The 24,587-nt window shown below is 35.6% G+C and overlaps 1 protein-coding gene across 1 annotated transcript in view; it reads right to left on the bottom strand.

Annotated features, from left to right (window-relative positions):
- LOC140166130 (CUB and sushi domain-containing protein 2-like) overlaps window positions 1-15,830 on the bottom strand; it is a 30,732-nt gene extending 14,902 nt beyond the window's left edge. Inside the window, exons 1-6 of the mRNA XM_072189517.1 lie at window positions 15,535-15,830; window positions 14,898-15,260; window positions 12,437-12,544; window positions 4,215-4,331; window positions 1,271-1,630; window positions 122-241 (exon numbers count right to left, since the gene is read on the bottom strand). Of these exons, the coding sequence (XP_072045618.1) occupies window positions 122-241; window positions 1,271-1,630; window positions 4,215-4,331; window positions 12,437-12,544; window positions 14,898-15,260; window positions 15,535-15,601 (1,135 nt within the window). The 5' untranslated portion in view covers window positions 15,602-15,830. The remainder of the gene's footprint in view (window positions 1-121; window positions 242-1,270; window positions 1,631-4,214; window positions 4,332-12,436; window positions 12,545-14,897; window positions 15,261-15,534) is intronic.
- Window positions 15,831-24,587: the final 8,757 nt, after the last annotated feature.

Raw genomic sequence — 24,587 nt, 5'->3', positions numbered from 1 at the left:
ACAAACATTTGTTAGAAGATAAAAATGAATTGAAACAGATTAAATAACGAATACTTGTTGCATGTTATATTCGAATCCTCACTGGTGGTGTATAGCCTGGTCATAAATTTCGAAAACTTACCGCATGGAGATGCCCACTCATCTGACCAGTCCATACATTCTCCTGCAACATTACAAACCAAAGCTTGGTCTAAACAGCCAAAGCCGGTATAACACGCGAACTGGTCGGGTAAGCACTCAACTAATTACACAATCAAAAGCAGAACTCAATACATTAGCATTCCATTTGTTATCCACGTATGGAAAATGATCTCAATACAAAATATATCATGTATATCCGCCATCACCCACATCGTGAGGGGGAGGGAGGAAAATGGAGGCCAAATGTTTGATTTTGAAGCCATTTTTCAAACGTCACCACGGTCAAGGTCAGGTCACATATTGGGGTGGGGTTGTGTATGTGACGTGTGTGTGGGTCTATACATCACATTAGTAGGTATAAGATGCTCTCAATGTATCTCCGGGGGTGGGGAATGTCATTAATGTAAAATATGAACACCCGGCCCCTCCTCGTTTCTCTGAGGGTAGGGGTCTTAATCGTAATCATTAAATGGTACAGAACGGCAGGACATAATAGAAAATTCATTTATGCATTACGTTGCACTATTAAAGGAGCTCAATTATGACCCTCACCCTCAGATATGTGAGGAGTGGGCCGGGACATCGTCTTTTGTGCGGTTACATTAATGACTTTCCCCACCCCCGGGGATACATTGAGGGCAAGTTATACCTACTAATGTGACGTATAGACCCACACACACATCACATACACAAACCCATCTCAATATGTGGCTTGCCCTTGACCGTGGTGACGTTTGAAAGATGGCTTCAAAATCGAAATTTTAGCCTCCATTTCCCCCTCCCCTCAAGATGTGGGTGATAGCGGGTATTAGTAATGAGTGAATTTTGTTTACAACTTAGGGAACAAGTTATGTAATGAAAGATCAAGCACACTTATCAATAATATTATCATCATATCCAATGTTTTTTCAAAAATGCTGATTATATTCAACTGATCCTTTAATTCTTTTGAGGAGTGTATATACGTCTCAGCTGCGTGATGCTCCGCGCAATAATACATGTTATACGATCGGCGAGCTAATGCACGCATTGCAGGCACTGGAATGAAATAGCTATTGTTTTCATTTTACCGTTCACAGGGTATTTTAGTACATATTTGGGAATATGATTTAAAGCGAGCAAAATTTACCTGTTCCTGGTCTTCTTTCAATCTCCATCAAAACACCACGAAATCCTACGGCATGATTGGAAGAAAACTTGAGCCACATCTTCATATACGGCACAAGGATACTTGTAGGAAACGCCCATCCTCTTACAATCACACCCGTAGTATCATCAGTAACATTGTGTCCATGTCCAACAGCGAGGAAATCCCACCATTCCGTTGAGAACTCTTGTATGCTAATCATATAGGTTCCGTGTTCTGATTCCGTGAATAACCATATGCAGTCCAGATCATTTGGATACGGTATGCCAAAATAGTAGTTTGGTGAGGATATGAATATTGGACCGTTGTTGGTTAAATTCCCTATTTCTATGCTGCATTCATCTGCGAATGTCAAGTAAACATTTTACTCTCACAAGTATTTAGTACTCCTTCAAAGCTGTGTAAAAACAAGTTGTTTCAAGTTGATGCCTAACATGTTGACAGGTCAAAAATGACAGGTGCCCAGTATAGTAGGCACCCTTGGGCAATAAAAAAAACGGGGTCAAAGGTTATACAGGCGTTAAAACTCAAAATGGTTAAGATTTAGTTAAAATCTATACCAAAATAACTCCAGACTTATAGTCATAGGTGGGTCAAACTATTTTGAAATAGGTTTGAACTATATAAATCGGAACAATTATGAGTTTTGACCCCTGTGTAAACTTTGACCCTGAATTTCTCGGAATGCACAAGGGTGCCCATTGTGCACCCGTTATAATTATTCGTATTCAATATCCCAGATTTCAATGTTAAAGCTAAACGTGTTAGTCATATCCATATGATGTAACTAATAATACAAAAACACCGAATAATGCAAAATAGTTTTGTAATATATATATTGTATTGCTAGAATAATGGATATGGAGGATGAAAAATCACAGCCTTTCCACACAATTATATTGCTTTTTCTTCATAAATGTGTGTATGAATTGCGTGGGTGGAAGTAGGCCCGGGAAGTAGGGGTGTGTTTAAATCATGGTAAATTTGAGGAGGGCGGTACTCACACACACACACCTCCACCCCCACCCACATGCAAAACGAGGAGATTCAGTGTGAATTAGCACCAATCTAAAGCTGAACCAATGGCGCTATAAAGTTCTCTTTTGAATGTGCATCTTCCTTAGGGTTTTGGATCGTCATGTCTTTATTTATTTCTTGAACGATTGAGGTCTTAAATTCGAGCTAAACGATGCAACTATTATGACATAATTATCTGTCTTTGTTTGGGATATATAGGGTGTGAACATAGAACATAATTAATTGGTACCTTAATTCTTTTGCGCATTGTATATAGGTATCCCTATGTCCAAATAAAGCCAGTCTTCTCACATTGTATTTGCGTTTACATGGTGAATGTGAGGAGGGGTTATAGTGTAATCACATACATGGGGAGGGGGTGTCTGGGCGGTATATACTAGCAATATGAGGAAATTTCGAGGGCTCAAATTGTATGCATAGGGATAGTGTGTGTTGTGTTGTACGGATTCATAAAATGGCGGACATATCTGGAGCGCACAAAATGAGAACATTTAACAAAATGACCTTTCCTTTTACTGCATGTTAATGGTGTAATTTATGACGATATTACAATCGTCTAATATTCACCCCGTAATTTCACCCATATTAAGAAAATACAGTGTGATTCAAAATGAAGTAAACTCATGTTTGTGGCGCCTTTGTACGAAAGCCTAAAAGGAATCCGCTGCAAATGAAATTATCATTGAAAAGAGATTCTGAACATCTAAATTAAAATGAATTGTTGTATTTGCTTATAAAACACCTGAGTTATACTTATTTGAATAAAGTCAACAATTTTTGTAGCTGTACACGGTTTTACTTACCATGCGTGTAGTGGATTGATTGGTGTGGCGCTATCCTCGTATAACCATGATAAAACTCTATGTTTACTTGTGATCTAGCAGATCACAGTCTTCCGGACCCTGTCGGTACATTCTACATTACGAGTCACATGATTCGAAATTTGCCTACATTCTTATATGTGACACGATCTGCTCGGTGGTGGGGGGGGCAAAGGAGGCATTTTTGAAAATTGAGTTAGCAGGCTATCAAATACTGAAAACACAAAAGGTCTAAGATTCCTAAGTTATGAGGTTTCGTGATGTGTATTTTCTTATGTATTTTATTGTTTTTTACTAAATATTTTTGCCTTTATCTCAATTTCAAATTTGCCGCCTTTGGCCCCCACGGATTGTGTCACATATTGCTTACTTACATGTACTTGATATCCGATCAGCTGTGGGAAACTGAAGAAGAAAGAGACGATGAACTTCGCGCGGACTCTTGATTTCATGAAACTTTGTCGCCATTGTCGTCTTTCTTTGTGTGCAGTGCAATAATGATGACATTGAAATTGAAATATTACAAAAGAACTCTTGAGGCCCGTCTTTAGGCCATAATGTAGCCCGCGAGGCATTATTGATCGAAACCACTTCTGTCGCTCAACTTTATTTTGCATTTGAATATCGCTCTATACCAGTCGAGACTGATATGGCGGGTAAAGACTTTTGAGTTTGTCGGGTTTTACCTAGATTGAAGACTGCCCTCCTTTTGTGTACGCCATACTTCGAAAAGGATCATGATCATGACTACATGCTTGGGGAGAAAATGGGTGGTTTTATCCAAATGAGTATAACTCGGGTTTGCAAATACAACAATTCTTTTTAGACGTTCAGAATCTGCTCTTTTCAAGGATTGTTTTCATTTAAAACGAATGCCTTCTAGATTTCGTACAAAAGCGCCACAAACATGAGTTTACTTCATTTTGAATCTCCATGTATTGTCAGTCTATAAACATGATAACCGAATAAACGGCTTATTTATGAATATACAGTTTATTTCATTTAATTAAATACGTGTGGGTGTAGGTGTGGTGTGGGTGTGTGGGTGGGCGTTGTTTAATACTCACAGCAAGCCCATTCATCCGATCCATCCACACAGTTTCTGATACCATCGCACTCTAGAGCCTTGTCTACGCACCCAACGCCAGAATAACACTTAAAATCAATTTCATCATCACACACCTCTGTATGAGAAAATTAGAGTGTTAATTTGTATCTCTCAATTTCATTAAAAATGTATTTTGTTCATTAGGCGGAGGCGCCCTATTTAATGTTAGCTGTGGACGTTTGATTATTAGTCGGGGGAAAATAAATAAAAATAATTTAATGTCCAAAGCTAACGCTAAATAGGGCGCCTCCGCCTAATGTATAATTCCGGATGCCGACTGATTATCTGGAAGAGGAAAATGATTGTATGGTTATGAGTAATTGGTACTATAATAATATCACCAGAAAACTCAAGGATGAATACCAATGAACTTTTACATAATATGTCTTGGTTTTTTGTATGTATGTATTGTTGTGTAGGCTATAATTTATTTATAATATCACCTTCTGGTATATGTGACCTGGCAGCACAAATGAGCCGTAAATTCCCTAAATTGTATCATGAGTTACGGTACAATGTGTACGAAGGTCATATTCATCGGTAACTTAAGCTGGCCCGACATCCGTCTCATTTTCATAGTCAAAAACTAATCAATAATCCTATTGTTGAAGTGTATAATAAGCTTCTACCTTAGATGGCTATAGAACTTTTAATAGCTCGGGTCTTTGTTTGCTTTTGCTAAATCCTGTTCAAGTGGTGGGTTACCAGGCATTGTATTTTATACAGGTATGCATAACCAACAATTAACAATGAGAGAACTTTCTTAAACCTCGTTGACTTGGGGATGATTTGAAATGACCGCCAATTATGACTGTTTGATATTTATTGCCAGCAATGTGGAAAAAGAGACAGATGTAAAAACGTAAAAAGCTATAATTTTGTTGAATGATATACCATTTTTGAGTTTATGATGTTTATTTTTTAAACACGAAATAAAACAAAATTGACCGGGGGAGGAATTTACGGCTCATTCGCCGTGGACGGTCACATCATATAATACAGGGTGTCCCAAAAAAAAAGAGGCCCCTCATTGCGCTCTCTTTTTCTCCTATTTATGAAAAGTTGATCAAATATAATTATGTTGGTACGTAAAGAAACCTTGAGTCGTTAGCTTTAATAAACCAAAACAATTATATCAATCGGCTGACAACTTTTGAAGATATGCTCTTTTAAAGAAATGTACCCGTTTTTCACTCTGTCCACGGAGAAGGTTTGGCTACTTCAAAGATTGAAAAGGAGTACACATACCATGCATGAATATCAAACATTCCTCAATGATAACTTTATAAAATAACTTTATTGAATGGGCTTTACCGGTGGGTTTATGGGCAATGGATTTTGTTAATAGTGTCATTAATTTGTGGGTAAAATGGATGCCGAAAGGGACTCCTTTTGCTTTACTTGCAATTATTTTTTTTCTTGGTTATTTATACCTTTTTGTTTTATTATGTTTCTTACTTTCTTACTTTGTTATTTCTTGCTTTCTTTTTTTAAAATATTTACAACATAAGTCATTTCTCTTTTTAGGATAAAAGGTAGCCCTAAAAGGCTGTTTGGGTTGTCTTTGGTTCTTCTGAAGTGAGTTTACTGTGCTGCTCTGCTCTCTACCTGGTTGCCTCCTTGGCGAATACAGGTTTCAGCCCTAGTCCTCATTGCATCAATTGCGTTGCGTACCATCCATGTGCGCCGGATACTTGCGAATGCATTCAGTAATACGTTTGCGAAGATCTTGGATTTTGCCTCAAAGGAAAAAAATCAAGTGGTGTGGGGTCTGGTGATCGTGCAGGCCACTCCACAGCATGAGCCAACCCAACCACTCTGTTTGCTATCGGTGGACAGAGTGAAAAACGGGTAGTTTTATTCAAAAGGGCATATCTTCAAAAGTTGTGAGCCTATTGAAATAATTGTTTTGGTTTATTAAAGCTAACGAGTAAAGGTTTCTTTACATACCAAAATATATTTAATCAACTTTTTAGAAATATGAGAAAAAGAGGGCGCAATGAGGAGCCTCTTTTTTTTGGGACACCCTGTATCATATTCACATTTGTTCCATATTGATGTAATGGTGGTGGTGTTGGTGGTTATTGCTGTTGTTGTAGTTGTTGTTGTTGTTACGATGGTGCTTCCTATGGTGGTTATAGAGAACATTTTACATTTGATATCCACGAAAGCCTTTTATGAACCGCTACTTTTAATTTGCCTGATACTAAGGTTGTATTTTATTAAATAAACTATGCATTGTAATCTTTAAAAATCGGTATGTAGAAGGCAGTCTGAACAGCAAGTGTTGAAATTTGGAAAACGTTTCTACATTTTCTTAAAGTTGGGCGTGATTTCCTTACAAAAAAGTACGTGATAAGTACGTGATAAAAACTAAAAATAATCACGAAAAACGTGATTTAAATACATTCATTAATACGTCACAAAAGGAACGACGATGTTGAACTTTTATAAGCAGTTTTATATTTATAGGTTAATAAATGTGTATCACTTGCTGGGAGTGAAATTGTACAAAATAATGCACGCATACTGAGATTTTGATGCGTCTAATGCACGATTCCACGATTTTTGCTTATAACATAACGATATTCTTCTAACAAAATTGTCGCTTGCTCTGATTGGTTCTCGTTATCAAAGAGTGTAAATGAACATAACATTGGTGTTAGTAAGGAAAATAATTGCCTATTCCACTCATAGAAATCAACTAGTTAGTTGTTTTGCCCTATCATTGTTCTGTATCTATAAAGTGACGAACTTGACATCGACAAACCAATTTTTGACTATCTACAACATTAGAATGACTTTCTGAAGCAAAATTTAAAGCTTAGCATTTTGTCTGATACATACAGTATAATGGAGCATTGCACACGCACCAACATTAACTAATAATGTTACCAGCTTTTTCACATAATAACATGTTAATAATAGACACATCTTCCATTAAAGGAAGGTCTCCGGCAATCACAACATTACGCCTTATATGTTAGAAAATTAGCTATCAAGCACGAATCACGTGGTTATATTTGAAATAAAGTCATATTCATCATAAAAACGAATTAATACAGACGTTTCTCAACACGCGATATTCAAAATTCAAGGGCGCCGATATTGTCCAGTGCAATGACGTCCCAGTAATACAATGAAGGCTGGCAGCAAATTGAGCACATTATAACCATGACTTCATTGCAAAAGACAATTTCGGCGCGGGAATTTTGAATAACGCTTGTTGAGAGCCGGCTATTTTTATTCGATTTTATGGTCAATATGAGTTTGTTTTTAAATAAAACCATGTGATTCGAGCTTGATAATTATTATCCTAACATAATAGGCATAATGTTGTGATTGCCGGAGACATCCTTTAATAATATGTAGACTCTTGATTTCCAAGGATTTATCAATTTGTCAGGTAAGAGGAATTTAAACCCCTAAAATGATTAGTAATGGATTCAATACAAAAAGTTAAAAAAACAAACAAACAAACATACATGTCATATTGGGCAGATGGATATGAACGCAATAAAGTACCTCTTAAATTTTTAATAATACAGCTTAGATTTACCACAGATTGAACGGTTGATGTTGCATTATGCAGGTCACGCTCTAGCTAAAGCAGGTAATAGTGAATTTTTGTTTCCATATTTCGAAAAGAAAAACATATTGTACAATTTCGTCATAAAGTTTTAGTTTACCACAATAGGGAAACAACTTCGAATCTTCAGCAGCTCTGTGCTTGCCTCAAACCATTGGTCACATGATATCAATGCAAATGTAATTATTCTAATTTACAAGACATGGTCACATATGGATAATTACATTAGTGCGAATAAATGTAACAAGGCTATACATCCACTCTCTGTACTACATTTGATTGAATTAAGATGTAATGTTAATGACAGAGGGGACAATTAAACAATTTAAACGGAGACAACATTTACAGTCTCGTTGAAATGTCGAGACTAAGTTTGGTTAGCTGTTGGATTTTGGTAATTGTATTGTGAAAATTACGCTTTGTAAAGTGTTTTGGCTTACGCTTCAAAAGAGATGTTCCAAAATGCATGACTGCTCTGATTGTCTGTATATTTGATATACTGTAACCTGTGAAAATTGTCAAATACCATGTGAAACAACCCATGTATACCATAAGAGAGGATACTCATACGTCAGTCATTGTTTGAAAGTAAGGTGCAACTTACAACCTTTTTGCTAAATATATCTAATTCAGAATTGTAACACAAATCTCAATGCATATCAATCCAAGCAAGTTTCCTGACAATCCAACAATCAATATTCAGTTGACCTCAGATAACCTGGAAAATTTTCCCCGCTGAAAAATGATAACACCCACCAAGTTTCATTCCCGTCCAACAATTCAACAGCAGACCTCAGATGACCATGACATGACCTTGAATATGTTTAGCGCTTAAAAACCAGTAAGGGTTCTAACCACCATTTGGAAAACATTTAAAGGTACTTTGAAGAACCTTGAAATGTTCCTCTGGAGGACATTCAAACACCCTTTTAGAACCCTTTTTTCTGAGAGTGCAGTGACACCAGGAAGAGAATGGTAATTGATCTGAAAAATAAGCTTGAACTCAGTATTTTGGCGATTTGGAATGGAAACTACAGCGGAGTTCATTGGTTAAAACCCAATTGCTCGCCGAGTCAATTCAAAGTATAGATTTAGGGGTTAATAACTGCGCATCGGTTATTTGGAGGGCATTGTGAAAAATCTACACATTTTGCCTTTGGAACCGAGGGATATTCCGAGGACCAAAGCAAAATGTTTAGATTTTTCACAATTCTCGACATATTACCGATGAAAAGTTATTAACCTCATTCATGACCGTCACTTTCATCTCTTCACTTTACAAAATAACACACAATTTTCCTGAAAAATAAACAATTTGTACGTTTTGCCTTTCCAAAAATTGACCACGCTAAAACAGAACGACCAATAACAGAAGTGCGAATCACAATCTGTGCAAATATGGTAGCGCGCAATCCAAATACGGCGACCAGCACTCTCGTAATTTGTTCGACGCACAACACGGCGCGCGCGGAGGTTACTATTTACGCTGACGGCGCGTAGGTCCACTGTTTAGTCATTAACCTCATTCATAACCGTCACTTTTCACTTTTTTAAATTCAATTTACGTCACATTTTCTTCTTTTAATTAGAAAACAGAACACAATTTTAACTTTATCTGTCATTTTCCCTGTAAAAAATCGAATAGCCCATTAAGGAAATACCGCTAGCGACCAATCGCACTAGCACACAATCATGCGATGTCCAAATACGGCGGCCAGCGTCTGCGTAAATTGTTTGACCGCGTAACACGTCACGTAACGCGGTCATTGTAGAGCGTACTTTTAGCTACGTCACGAGACGCAGTCATTATACTTTTTCAATGACCTGCATTTGCGTCCGCGTATTTAAAAGTTATTATCTGTGATTGGATCGCACTTGCTGCGTATATTAATGAGGTTATGAATGAATATTAGTAACCGCGTTCAGCGTTTGGCAAATATATAAAAATGATTGGATCGCATATATCGCGTATATTAATGAGGTTATGATTTTTCAATACTTGTTCACACACGTATCAATCTCCGTAATAAGAATACCCACATTGAATATCATCGCACTTTCTGTAAGGGCCAGTTATATGTTGGTAATTAAACGTACATGTATATTAATAATGGCCAACTAATTTATTTTTAACACGGCGCTCCCTTTATTCATTTACATCGCCTCACCTCGGCAATATTTGATTGAACTAAAATGCGATGGCATAGGGAAATACAAGAAGTTCATAAACGGTAGAATTGCCTTTTATGCTTTTATACAGGAATGCTAATTACATATATTATAGCTGTTCCTGAAAACACCAACCAAATTTAGCATAAAAAGGGCGTTTACTGATTGTGCATAATTAATTAGTCAAGGTTTTGCCTGCATCAAAAAAAGTTGTTTTTCATGTTCTTTTATTGCTGAAAGCACTCACTTTTTATTAATGTTTCTATCTACAATAATAATTATGATTAATAGTCAATGTTTTGCCTGCATTAAAAGTGTTGTTTTTCATGTTCTTTTATTGCTGACGGCGTGGATGCCGGTCATCCACACTCACTTTATATTTCTTGTCGCATGCAAATGTAATGTTTCTATCTATGTTTGCTTTGATATATTTGTATTTTAATTTTCTTTCATATATCATGAAATATTGTTTGCCTATATTTTGTTTCTGTTACTGTAATTTACTATTTATTGCTTGCCTGCTTTGTAAAATCACCACGTTTGAGTTTCAGTCTTTTTCGCCTTTATGTTCTGCTCATGTGTTCTAAATTTTTTGTTGTATGCGCATCGAAGCACTTCGTAATAATCAGCTTTATTAAGTAGCTGTCTGTTATTATTATTATTATTATTATTGTTATTATTATTATTATTATTATTATTATTTTTATTATTATTATTTTATTATTATTATTATTATTATTATTATTATTATTATTATTATTATTATTATTATTATTATTATTATTATTATTATTGATTCATAACCTCATTAATATACGCAGCAAGTGCGATCCAATCGCACATAATAACTTTTAAATACGCGGACGCAAATGCAGGTCATTGAAATTATTATTATTATTATTATTATTATTATTATTGATTCATAACCTCATTAATATACGCAGCAAGTGCGATCCAATCGCACATAATAACTTTTAAATACGCGGACACAAATGCAGGTCATTGAAAAGTATAATGACCGCGTCTCGTGACGCAGCTAAAAGTACGCTCTACAATGACCGCGTTACGTGATGTGTCAAAATAGTTCAATATTTCAAGATAATGAGTAAAAACGCCATTTTTTGGTGATTTTTGTTCAGTTCAATACCTTCTGATCATATTTTTATTCACATTAGGCGGCAGCCCCGGGGCTGCAACCTTCTCGCCCAGGTAATCGCTCAACGACTATAATAGGTGTTTGGTTTGCACTAAGTGTAATATTAATAAGTAGAGCATCTTTCGGAAGATGTGCTACCACACTTGTACTAAACAGAAAACATGTAGATTTGGCACTTTTTCATGAATTTAATCAATTGTATTTGCTTTTCATTTATTGATTACTCGAACTGATTTTACTCACCACAGCTCGAGGACGTGTTAAGACACTCCGGGTAACCCGTGCACATAAAAACTTCGCCCACGCATGTGTCACCCTGTATTTCACCACAGTGATTGAACCCTACATTAATTTGCTTAAAATGTTTATTGGAATCCATTTTCTAACATTTCAAAACTGGCCAATCTCTTCCTTTTTCCTCATTTGTAGCAAAATAATTGTGCTAGTAACGGGTTCTTTTAGACAGCGTCAGCATGGTATATAATTTTGTGCCATTGTTTTAAAAATCAATAACAAAAGCCCTTTGTACTGCCTCAAAGTACCTGTTCATAATACCGTCTTGTATAATTGTCAGCATCCTTGAGCATTTGCCCTGAACAAAACGACCATTATGCCCAAGTGGCAAAAATGGGATTTTGAATGATTTCATATAAAATACCATATCTCACCAACAACACCATCGAATGGAATAAATCAATAAGTATTGGAAAGCTGAAAAGTTTAGATATACCACGGTATTAATACCAAGTGCACCAAACGTCAATCTTTAAAACAGTATGTTTGGTTACATCATTCTTTTTGGGACAGACTGTAGTCAAAAACTTACTTCAGTATCTGACCTTATTTGTCTTAGATTTTCAACCCGTGCGTGAGGGTAGGGAATTGATTCATATTAGTCGACAACCCCGGGGCTGCAACCTTTTGTCTTAGATTTTCAACCCGTGCGTGTGGGTAGGGAATTGATTCATATTAGTCGACAACCCCGGGCTGCAACCTTTTGTCTTAGATTTTCAACCCGTGCGTGTGGGTAGGGAATTGATTCATATTAGGCGACAACCCCGGGGCTGCAACCTTCTCGCCCAGGTAATCGCTCAACGACTATAATAGGTGTTGGGTTTGCACGCAGTGTAATAGGTAGGACATCTTTCGGCAGATGTACTACTACATTTGTACTAAACAGAAAACATGTAGATTGGACACCTTTTCATGAATTTAATAAATTTGATTTGCTTTTCATTTATTGCTTACTCGAACTGATTTTACTCACCACAGCTCAAAGACGTGTTAAGACACTCCGGGTAATCCGTGCACATAAAAACTTCGCCCACGCATGTGTCACCAGTATCGCACCATACACTAGTCTGCTTGCAGGGCACTGAAATACACACAACACAAAAAGAAAGTTCAAGTTCAATTTTATTTCACCATCATCAGAGACCTCACTCACGTCATAAATCCCCGCATAAATCTAAACCTGCGCATCTGATTGATACGTGTAATTTAGCTGCTAGGCTCCCAAATTTGGTACAATTATAGTACATTTTGTGATAAAAGCATGGGAGTTTTCACACATTAGGTACATGGTCCACAGTGTAATTTAAGATGTGGAGGCATTTTGGATTCGACCCCTAGTCGAAAGGTCACACAGGGGTAAAAATGCTCCAATCTTGTCACCAAATAAAATAATTTTTGTCAAAATTGGTGGAAAATTAAGACATAAGAATCAAGCATCAGTATAGTACTTATCGGAGCAAGTTCAAATTTTTACTCCTTTACAACCAAAATGTGCCATGTTGACCAAAAATGATGTTTTCGTAGAATAACTATACATTTTAAAAATCCTTGTGATCAGGCAAATAATTGGTGTATCTGTCGACAAGATTGGTGTATTTTCACATTTTTACCCCTGTATGACCTTTCGCGACCACTAAATGTCACTAGGGGTCAAATCTGAAATGCCTCTACATCTTAAGATAAACGTTGAATCGTGTACTGTATGTGTGGATACTCTCATGCTTTATACTTTCATGCTTTTATCACAAAACGCGCAATGATTCAGCTTAGCAGCTGTACTAGTGTGCAGAATCTCGTTAGTTCCAAGTTGCAAGTGCTACCAAATTCCTAAATTGACGGGACAAAGATTATTGTATTTGTATTTTATTATGTAATTCAACCTTATGATTGTTATGTTATGACATTGATAAACAAACAATAAACCCTAAATAAACAATAAACAACAAATATTTACAATATTTGTCTCGTGGTGGATTCTGGCAACGAAGGACGTCCTCAGTTGGAATGTGTCCACATTTATGTGAAATGTTTCCCTGCCAACGTCCACGGTTGCCAGCCAATTCCAACGCCCATAAACACATGTTACTCCCCGTCAAAATGTAACGCGTGATCTTGTCGACTTTATCGTAGCACACAACGATGTTGCATTATTGTAAATCTGTAAATCCCTCGCATTACCATGATTTCCATGACAACATTTATATTATTACAGATTTAATAAAATTCAACATCGTTAAAGAAACATTTTGCAGGGAAATATAGCTAAGCAAGTAAGAGCTTTCCAATTTGAACCCAATAATAATAATAATCCATTGTATTCAATATGTTAAAGCAATGCATTAATTTTTTTTATTTGAATGACGTATGTTGCGATTCATCAGGTTTACTGGCAACAAATTATTTTTACAAGATACTTGAAAGTTACATCGCCCGCCCTGCTTTATGATCAAACTGATGATACTGATTTTACTTGAGGCTGTGATACTGATGACATCATTGAAACAATGGACCAGTACACTGGTGTAAATTCGGTATGAGCCAATTTTGACGCAACAATAACTCATTGTATTTAAAATGTTAAAGCAATGCATGAAACTATCTTTATGTAGCATTGCAATTGCGATATGCCATAACAAAATATTCTAGCCCCTTTTTGAATGTCGACAAACAAACAAGCGCAATAATCATGTTCATATAAATGCATGTACCCACACACACCTACCAGCACAAACCCCAAGTTCATTCCTCACCACACACCTCCACCAAACAACCCCACAAGTCCACAAACACCACAAATAAGCATAAGTAAAGTGACAGTATAGTTTTACCGTCTTTCACACTGATATATGCCATGAACTATATTGGTCCAAACTTGAAGCAACATTTACATACCACACAATCGCAATCTGCAAATGTTTTGAAACAAGATATGCAGCATGTCCTGTTTATGAGCATCATTATACCTTTCAAAAAAGGTATGTTTATAGACTTCTCCGTAACCCACTTGTCCATTTTGCATACTCTGGCTAACACATTTAAGCATAAAACTCTGATTTGTATTAATTTGTGTGCAATTAATAGATTTTCACATCTGATCTATTCAGTCACCTTTGTTTGTTAGCTTTACTCGGGCTTTCGCGAAACTGGTAGATTCCAAAATCAGAATTGTTCAGTATTAAAGTGAGCCATTATGCAAGACATGTTGCACTCAATAACATAAGTTTACTTTACTTTAACTGTCACTAAATAAACTCTTTATGACCATTTTACTATTAATTATAATACACATCAGTATAATTTTGAGTTCCAACATGATGCGTTCATCATGATTAATAATAACATATTTTTATTTATCAAAATTCGACTATGGCATAGTCTAGTATGCATAATACTGGTCAATATTGACTGACCCATTTATTGTTACGCGATCTTACCTGTTTCCTTAACTCTCTCGATTTGTATTTCAAATCCTCGGCTAGACTTTGCAAAATCAGAGTTAAAATTCATCCATACTGCTTGCTCTTCAATAACCGCTACAACGTCGCTTGAAATCCACGACGAAAATGATAAAGCTGTTATTTGAGATGTGACTATGTTACCGACACCAATTGTTAGGGTATCTTTCTCTGGTTGTGTGTCAAATTTGAGGAAATGGATAGCGAAACTGCCTTTGATATCATTAGCAGAGAAATACCATGTGCAATCCACTGCAGATGGGTAGTAATACGGATAATTGGGAGATGTTATTGTTATCATGTCGGTATTTTGCATATCCTTGGTTTCTGAGCCGCATATACCTGCAATGAGAAAGACAAATATAACTTAAATCAACATTGACTTCAAAGTATATTGTAGTATCATCGATTACACTGTGCTATTCTTAAACATAACTTTGTAAATAACTCTAATTTCGAGACAAATTTAAAAATAGAAAAGAAGAAGAAGAAACAATGGTCCTGAAAATATTAATTTTTCTATTCATTAAATGAAATTTGAAAAATAGATTCACGTATTCCACGTTCGTTAATTTTTACGTTTGCGTTGACAAGAAATATTAAAGTTGAAGCTTACCTTCATTGTTTCCGTACACTCCTAAGCAGCAACAAAATAATAAAAGCAATCTTGCCAGATGCATCATGATTCTGCAATATTAAAAAAAAATATTTGCAAAATTGGTGTTGCTGACAAAAATTGGTGTTTTTGACCACATTCTCGATCCAGCCAACCGCTCTTGAAACAGTCGAGTCGGACAGTAAGTCAAGTTCCTTGTGGTCAGTTTACATTTACTTCAGAAACATTTTAAATTCCAAATTTAATATCTTTGACCATCAAGTATTATTCATAAATTGATTGCACCAGTTCATTTAGTAAATGAGTTTTCAATAATTGATGTCCTGGCTATAATTCCGACAATCGCAATTGACACCTTCGTGATATAAGGCACTCTAAGAATGCGACCGCCCTGCTTCTGTGCTGTAATTGTCGATATTATAGTTAGCGTCAGCACATGCGTGAAGACGACGACAATGTAGACAAGATGTATGTTCAATTTTAAGCAAATTTCCCCAGCAAAATGTAGCAAATTTTCCAGTACAATTGACAAAAATTGGTGTAAATGGTCGGTGCCATGGTCTTCTCTTTGAATCCTAATAGCATAAAATTAAAAAAGACCTGTATATCAATAATAAAAAATGTAATTTAAACTTTTTATAATGCAACAAATAGCAATTTTTGGCTAAAATTACCAAAATCACTAAAAACTTTGATTTTATGCCTACTTATGAATTTCAAGAGGTCATAGGTCAAAAACCATAGGTCACAGAAAATGTTGTGATCGACTTTTTTGATCCAAACACCCATCTTAATAAATTGATATACATAATGTCATTTGTCAAAATATTTCCCATTTAACAATTACTTTCTTGGTTAAAACTGAACAAAAATCACCAAAAAATGGCGTTTTTACTCATTATCTTGAATTCTTAGTCAGTGGGAGTGGTCTAGTTCGTAAACACATTTCTGATTGGACAATCGCATGATTTTGGGTGCCGTCTATCAGGCCGTAGACGACCCCACGTCATCATGCGTCTTGATAATGCGTAACATCCTGTCGTCTATCACACGGTAGAGGATAGGCAAAATAAAAATTCCTATCGTTTATTCTCTAATTAAGTCATGATTTTGTTCATATAATCCACGTGTCATGTGTTCTGCACGCCAAATATGAAATGTCTACTCCTTTTAGTTGTTAAGAAATGGCTAGTTAAAATGTGACATTTTTGGGTAAAATGAAAAAAGTCCTTAAATAGCGTAACCGTTGTCATGGAAACGGAATAGAAATTTGCCAACATGGTAGAAAAAACTCTTCAGACTCTTCAGAACATTTTGAAATACAATTTGTCTATTTGAAACATCTGTCTAAAAACGCGAAAATGTCATGGGGCTGGCTCCTATACTGTCGGGTTCCACAATGAAATAGATTCAGGTGCAATTACAGCAGCATAGCCAAGAAGCCAAATTTTCATAATATAACATTTGAACAAAAGCGGAACTGTATGTAAGATTCAAATTATTTGTACCGATATTTTTGAAAGATATAGGCTAATTAGTCAGGGACAACAATATTTCGAACACTCAATCAATCAATATGTGTCATATTATGCCTAATTGATCGGAAGTTGATGTTGAAGTATAATATAACATCAGGAATCCTAAAAGAAATATATTACCGTACCTTTGTTTGGCTAATTTTTTAAAATGTCCATGATTGCAAAAAGGAATGGTACGTTATCTTCGTTACCGTAATTTTCGTCAAATTGGTTAATGGCGTTGCATTAATAAACAATGGTTACGTTAGTGAATTGTAGTGTAGTGGCATTTACACTATCAACAGATGATAAATAAATCCAAAATGCACTGAGAATATCCGTGTCTCTGTTAAGTAGAATATTTAAAATAAAGGCTATTTACAATTTAACTTACAAATATGTCTAAAAATACACATAAAATGTTAGCGAAAATTGATCATAATTTAATGTACTGTACAAATTGTAAGATTTTACTGTCGTATGTTAAAATTGCAAGAGTAAGCCTAGATGTTAAAGTACACATTAGAGAACTCGGCCTACCTATTGTATTCTCGTTCATATGAACATAAGCGTGCCAATGGTGAATATTTTTCTAACATCTTTCAATTGCGTCATAATCCGTTTCAATAGGAGTCTGATTTAATAGTTTAAGGTTATCATCTATTTTAAACTGTTGCCATTTGGTAGTTCACGGCATCTTGCGAATGGTAGTGAGCTTTGGCAAAAATTGCATTGATTATTTCGTAGAGAGCGTGTAGAAGAATTCAATTAGCACAGATATACTTTTTAGGTCCTGTGGTTCTTGAGTTATGTTGTAAAGAGGACTGAAATAACAACACTTTTGTAAAACGTACATAACTCATTAATAACAATAAATCAAGCAAGTTTTCAAAGTATATGATTTGCAGGATGAACTTTTGTAACACATCAATATGTTATTTTTCAATAATATATTGATTTAGACAGTGAAAATCGATATTTTGGTTGCTTCGACCAACAAAAGGTCATGTCCCCTTAAGTGATGCATTTACACATAACATTAAACTTTACTACACATAATACAAGGTGTCTCGTAAAGAGGTTACATGTCGAAAATGAACCGTATTTTGCGATGGACCAACAAAACAATGTCATTTTTTACGATATTACTTATTCATCTTTCTTGTAATTGTCTGCTAAGTTTCAACTCCGTATAATTATGAAAAGTAACTGAATTTACGAGCGCAAGATGACAGGGATTTCAGAGTGCTATCCATCAAAATATCGCACAACGAAAGTTGAACAAAAGCATACCTTAATTGTTTTCACATTTTCTTCCTTTATTACTTTTTATCTTTTCAAGGTTGAACTTCTTGCACAAAAGAAACATTGACAAATTAAATATAGTACATCTGAAAATAAGTCAGTTTTAGAGCTTCTTGACAATATTGGTTGTAACAGATAAAGGAAGATGGACATTAAAGATTTTGGTGAGGGTATTTCTCCACATAATGAAATTAATAACAATCTTTTGCATTTAGGCTTTGCTTGGGTTTTATTCTCTGTTCAGCAGCATAAGAATATACTGCATCTGCCATGCTACGGCTGGACCTACTCATAATGCCGGGCATAATGCCCCACCAACTGCATGATGGTACACATCGACAACGCCTGGTAAATAATGATATTGTACAGGCAGGTAAACTAAATCAATACACGTGAACTGTTATGCACGCCGATACACGTGTATTGTTTTCAGAGGATAGATCTTCGGAAAATGATGAATATCTCCTGTCATTTTTGGTTTCGAAAGAAACCAATTGTAATTGCACTTGAATATATGTGTTGAAAGAACATGATAGTCGTAAGCGTGCGTATTGACAAACAACCGGGCATTTTGAAAAATAAAAACAAACAAAAATTTGGATATTATATGTGCAGAATAAAAAAAAAAGACTACTGCCCTCATTCGTCAACACTGCGGCGTTACCCATAACACGGTACACTAGCGCAGTGTAGACCACAGCAGATGACGTACCAGACTCAGTGACATCTACAGAAGTCAGCGACTAGGCTATTGTCAATAGCCTATGTCTAGTCCGTCGGCCCATGGTCTCAAAACTATTAAACAAGTCGGAACAAAATGACCATGCGTGGCTGTTGAAGAACTAGTTGATTCAGCCTACCATCATGGCTATTTCTGCCATGAAGATATCGGTATGTGTGGTATTTCTGGTGGCATAATATCACGTGGCATAATATCACGTAAACATGATAAACAGCTTGCTCAGGAATGCATGGAATACGGGCTGAGTACGCAAGTTGTGGGGGAGGGGACAGGAGGGGGACAAACAATTTTGGGCACATTTATGGGGCACCTTAGTTTTGCAAATTAGGTTTCCAAAATTTTGGATCGAGAAGATGGCAGTGTTTTGGCAGACCGACAAATTATTACAATTTGCACAGCCCCAATCCGGGGCCCCAATAGACATAGCTCCCTATTTTCAATTTCATGGTGTCGATTGGAATAAAATTACGTATACATATTTGTTATTCCTGCAAAAGGCTAGAAAAGATCAGGAAATTGACGGTATTTTTGTTTCGACATGGATTGTATTCCACGCATGACCTCCAATAAATGGGATACATTATCAACAGTACGAGGACATTATAATATATAATTACTTTCAACCGGCTAGAGAAAACAAAAACGTTATTAAACGCTCGTAACAAGATACTGCGTATATATGGTATAGTATGAAAACCCATATTTACCATGATGGCAGGTATGAAGTCACAATAGTAGCAGGTATTTTGACAATTAAGACAAAATTGCATTCCAGAAAAGACAATTTAGAAAAAAGAGTGATTTGAAAATGGGTAAACAAGGCTGTAACTCCAACATTTCAACAACAGGAATAAGGGACCGTTCACAAACACTTCTTAGCGGGGGGGGGGGGGGGGGGCTGATGCCAAAAATTTAATCGCGAAAATTTTTCGGGGCCCATTTACAGACCTCAAAATTTCAGCCCCCCCTTTTGACATGAAAATTATGGGTCAACCCCATAAAAAAGCATATACTCAACTTTCCCAAGAAAATGTGTGGTCATTTTTTTCAGCTCAAAACTTTTCAGGCCCCCCTTTTTGTATCAGGCCCCCTAACAAGTGTTTGTGATCGGTCTCTACGAACGGATTGGTCTCACGTAAGCTGCAAAGCATATAAGCAAGTAAGTAGTAATTAAGTAATTAAGTAAGTAAGTAAGTAAGTAAGTAAGTAAGTAAGTAAGTAAGTAAGTAAGTAAGTAAGTAAGTAAGTAAGTAAGTAAGTAAGTAAGTAAGTAAGTAAGTAAGTAAGTAAGTAAGTAAGTAAGTAAGTAAGTAAGTAAGTAAGTAACAAACACACGTAATTATATATTTCTATATAAAAGTTATTGAGCTATTTTTCAAGTACATTTTCTCGTAAAAATCAATTAAGATACGAGATTTATTTTCATTTTTTACAGGAATATAATTTTTGTTTTCAAGATTTCATTTCTCTCTCATCGGAACGTTTTCTATAGGTCACGGTTGTGTCAATATAGCGAATACTTCTCCGCACGTTCCCAAAGAAATCCTCATATATTATGTTTTCATTCTAAATGTGCATGTTTTTTTAATCATCTTTGTGAAGCGTTATTAGAATGGTAAGTGTGTTGCTGTTTTGTTGCTTTTAGATCTGTCCGACTGCATTCCTATAATAATTATTCTGCTTAATGCTTAATATAATTATGAAAAATAAACTTCAAAAACCAGTTCATTGTACGAGTGGACAATGTATCTCTATCGGGTCACATGTCGAAAGGAAGCATGCCCGAAGTTGCCGATAGATAAACGGCAAAATTGCTTTTAGTTGCTGAAAATTGCAAGCTATCTGACGCAACCTTGCATATTAAATGTTATACAAAATTTATTATAAAAGTTTCACACTCGTCAAAGCTCGTCATGATATTTAGAAGTTTTTGCAATCTGACGCATCCTTGCATAATGTTATATGCAAGTTTAATAATCTTTGGGCAAGTTTTTGTAACTTTTATCAATGTTATATAAGGCAACTTTAGGCATACTCCCTTGCGACATGGGGCCTTTTATCAATACAATTAGTCAAAAATATAAAATGCAAAATTAAGGTAATGAAGAATAGTCTTGATATAGTACATGTATCATTAAAGCACTTCAGTTCTGTTGTGTTTATTTATAAATATTTTTGAAAGTATATACTTTCTACTCCAGTGAGTGTACGAAACACCGAAATTATATGCTGTCTTTGTGCATCTATTGTCTCCCAATGTCGAAAGCATGTTAAAGGGGCATGATTGCTGTTCCAATAGACATGATAGGATACGTTAGATACTTGTTTGACATTTAATCGTCCTCGAAGTAAACTTTATAAATCTAATGGTATGTACTTAAAAATTGTATGTAGCTGGGAGGAAATGCCGACCATCATTTCAATATTTTGACCAAGAGTTATTTTGACCTTCCGTATTTAAAATATAGATTTTCCCCAAAAGACCTGAAATTCGTGGGGAAAATGTATATCTTCAATACGTAAGGTCAAAATTTTCATATTCAGAATATAGGAATAATTCTACCCAATTGTACTATTGTTACAGATACAAGCTTTTCAGTTTGGCTGCTTCTTGATTGAAAAGCAATGTCAACACATCGTCACGTACATGCAGAAGTGACGCTGAAAAACGCATGCATACAATAGCTGCATGCTATGAAGTCTTCAACTATCATACCTTCCCAGTAAACACAAAAACGTTTTAAAAACGTTTTAAACAAGTAATATTTTGGGTTTAGGTAAAATCGTTTATAAAACATTAAATGTCGGGTTATATAAAGGCCATGAAAACATTTAAAAACGTTTTGTATGAAAACACACTGCAACAATATATTTAAATGTTTTCAAAATATTATTGTAAACTATTTTTTGCAAACATTTTTTGCCAAATATTTTGTCAACACTTTTAAAAATAACATTACGTTAAAATATTTGCAGTAGTTATTTTATTTTGATAGGCAAATCCAGAGAATAAAACTGACGTTTCTTAGCTTTCGATAGCAGGGTATGCCATCTTGATCACAGGTGCTTTCCAGGCTCATTGCATCTCCCGCGGGAACTGGTAGTCTCGTTCCTACGATGTGATGATTAAGCACCATCGTGATCAAGATGCATACCTTGCTATCGAAAGCTAAGAAACGTCAGTTTTATTCTCTGGATTTGCCTATCAAAAATAAAATAATTGTTACGAACAATCCTACAAATGTTTTTAATGTTATGAAAATGTTTTATACCTGAGGAGCACGTGTGGCCGAGTGGATAATGCGCTCGACTCATAATCCATAGGTTGCGAGTTCGAACCCCACTTGTGTCAACGTGTTGTGTCCTTGGGCACTTTATCCGCATTACCTACGGGGGTGTGGGTATGGTAGGGTTGGATGTTTATATAGTTATAGTTTTTGTACAGTATACAATCATATATGTTAAATAGTACAGCAGCATCGCGTGATGAGTGTAAGAAATAATAACATATGCAAAGAAGTTCATAGACCTTTTTCCAGGGTCTATAGAAACACATGGCTGCTATAGACACATAATTATTTTTCTAACTTACCTTTTGCAAATATGCCAGAAGTAATTGACTCCTTTAATATCATGTTTATCAGTGACAAGGTGTAATATGTGAACACATATGCGTAGCTTGGTTTTATTAAAAATAATTTTATTATTTTCAACTTACAACTTTCCAATTATTGTGTTTTCTTTGCAAATTGTTTTAAGTCTAAAGTCTAAAACAATTTGTTGAAAATATTTATATTAATCACGTTAATCCTATAAATTTCATTTCAATTAAGACAATATGAATATAAATAAAGACTGATTTTCGATAATTGATGTGTTGCATCCTTCCTTCATAAATAGAGGTTCAGAATATATTGTTCGTGTTATGACGACTGGTCAGGCGACAAAATTAACATTTCGCTATACAGGTTGTAACAAAAATTTAGAAAATAGTATTAGGCCCCGTATCCATATAGGCTGTTCCCTTGTGGCGTGTGCCCTAGTTCCGTGTTCACTTGTTCCCATGTGACCTGCCACACAGACAACCTATGGATACGGCCACTAAGCAAAACAAAGGTTCGTTGTCTGTGTGGCAGGTCACATGGGAACAAGTGAACACGGAACAAGGGTACACGCCACAAGGGAACAGCCTATGGATACGGGGCCTTAGGCAAACATGTCACTTATTGATTGTATTGAATTTTACTTGTTCGTCAAGGTAATGTCTTAAGCTACTACATAAAACTTTGTTTCAATAAAATCGAAGATATGGCCAATTGTGTAAAGTAGTCCTAAAACAGCTTGGGCCACTTTCATGTGTTTGTGTAGTAAAAGTGACTGAATCGAGTTGAATCATGATTGAACCATCCGGTCGGTGCTCTTAAGAAGGGTAATTTTAAACAATGGGGCATTTGAAGTGGTATTTTAATTTATGATTTTGAAATAAATATTATGTTATTTATTTACTAATGTCAATTAAGTGAAAGAAAAACATGAAAAACATTTGCTTTTGTTCTGATATCTTTGACGATAATAATGAGAGCTCATTTTACGCGGTACAAACTTGATGTGAGAAATTGGCATAACTCGGGCGATTAAGTAAAATCGGGCATAGCGTTTGAACATGAACTAGGATAGACACCAAGTAAAGGTTTTCTGTTAGCCAAGATATTACTGATTCTACTGCTTATCACATTTACGCCATGACCCCCTTTATATAGTCTAAAAAGCAAAAATGCATGCTAGTTTTTCTGTTAGCAAAGATGTTGCTGATTCCACTGCATATAACATTGTTGCCATGATAGATCTCTTTTATTTTTTTCTGAGAAGCGAAATTGCAATATTATAATTTTATTTTTACAGTCTATAGTTAACAAATGCTTGTCTTTTGCATAAAAATAGCAAAATAGTAAAGGAAATTTAATGATACTGGCAGTTTATTGGACAATCATACCGGTTGTTAATAAGGTCACCCCGGGAGGGTCACCGTGTGTTCTCAATTCGCCTCTAAGTGGGTGCTCTTTTTAAAAACAATTATAATCTGATAATTTCAAATGTGGTGGGTAAAAACGGACTTGACTTGAAATCATAGCCGCAATGTTTTTTGTTTTGTTTTTATTACAAAAGCGCTAGAACTACTAACAGCCCTACAAAATCAGAGCAAACTTTGAAGACCCAATTATAATTAGTAATAATGCTCATCACCATATTCTTCTGACATTGATTGGTGGGAAAGAAAAGGGAGGGGGTATATGTAAGAGGTACATCAGAGGCCATATTATTATAAATCTTAGTCTCAAGTGACTCAAGTAGTACGAGTAGAAGAACGTGTGAATTAGGGCAAGTGTTCAAAAACATTTTTTTTCTCCGTGTAGGGCATGTCCTAGTCTTGGTGCTGTCCAGGTGATAATCATGGGCTATGCTCCATAAATCCTGGACATTACATATTT

This window comes from Amphiura filiformis, chromosome 12 (genome assembly GCF_039555335.1).
Source record: "Amphiura filiformis chromosome 12, Afil_fr2py, whole genome shotgun sequence".
In the NCBI taxonomy this organism is placed as follows: Eukaryota; Metazoa; Echinodermata; class Ophiuroidea; order Amphilepidida; family Amphiuridae; genus Amphiura; species Amphiura filiformis.
The sequence above is the reverse complement of the archived record's forward strand: the minus strand, read 5'-3'. Positions and strand labels throughout refer to the sequence as shown.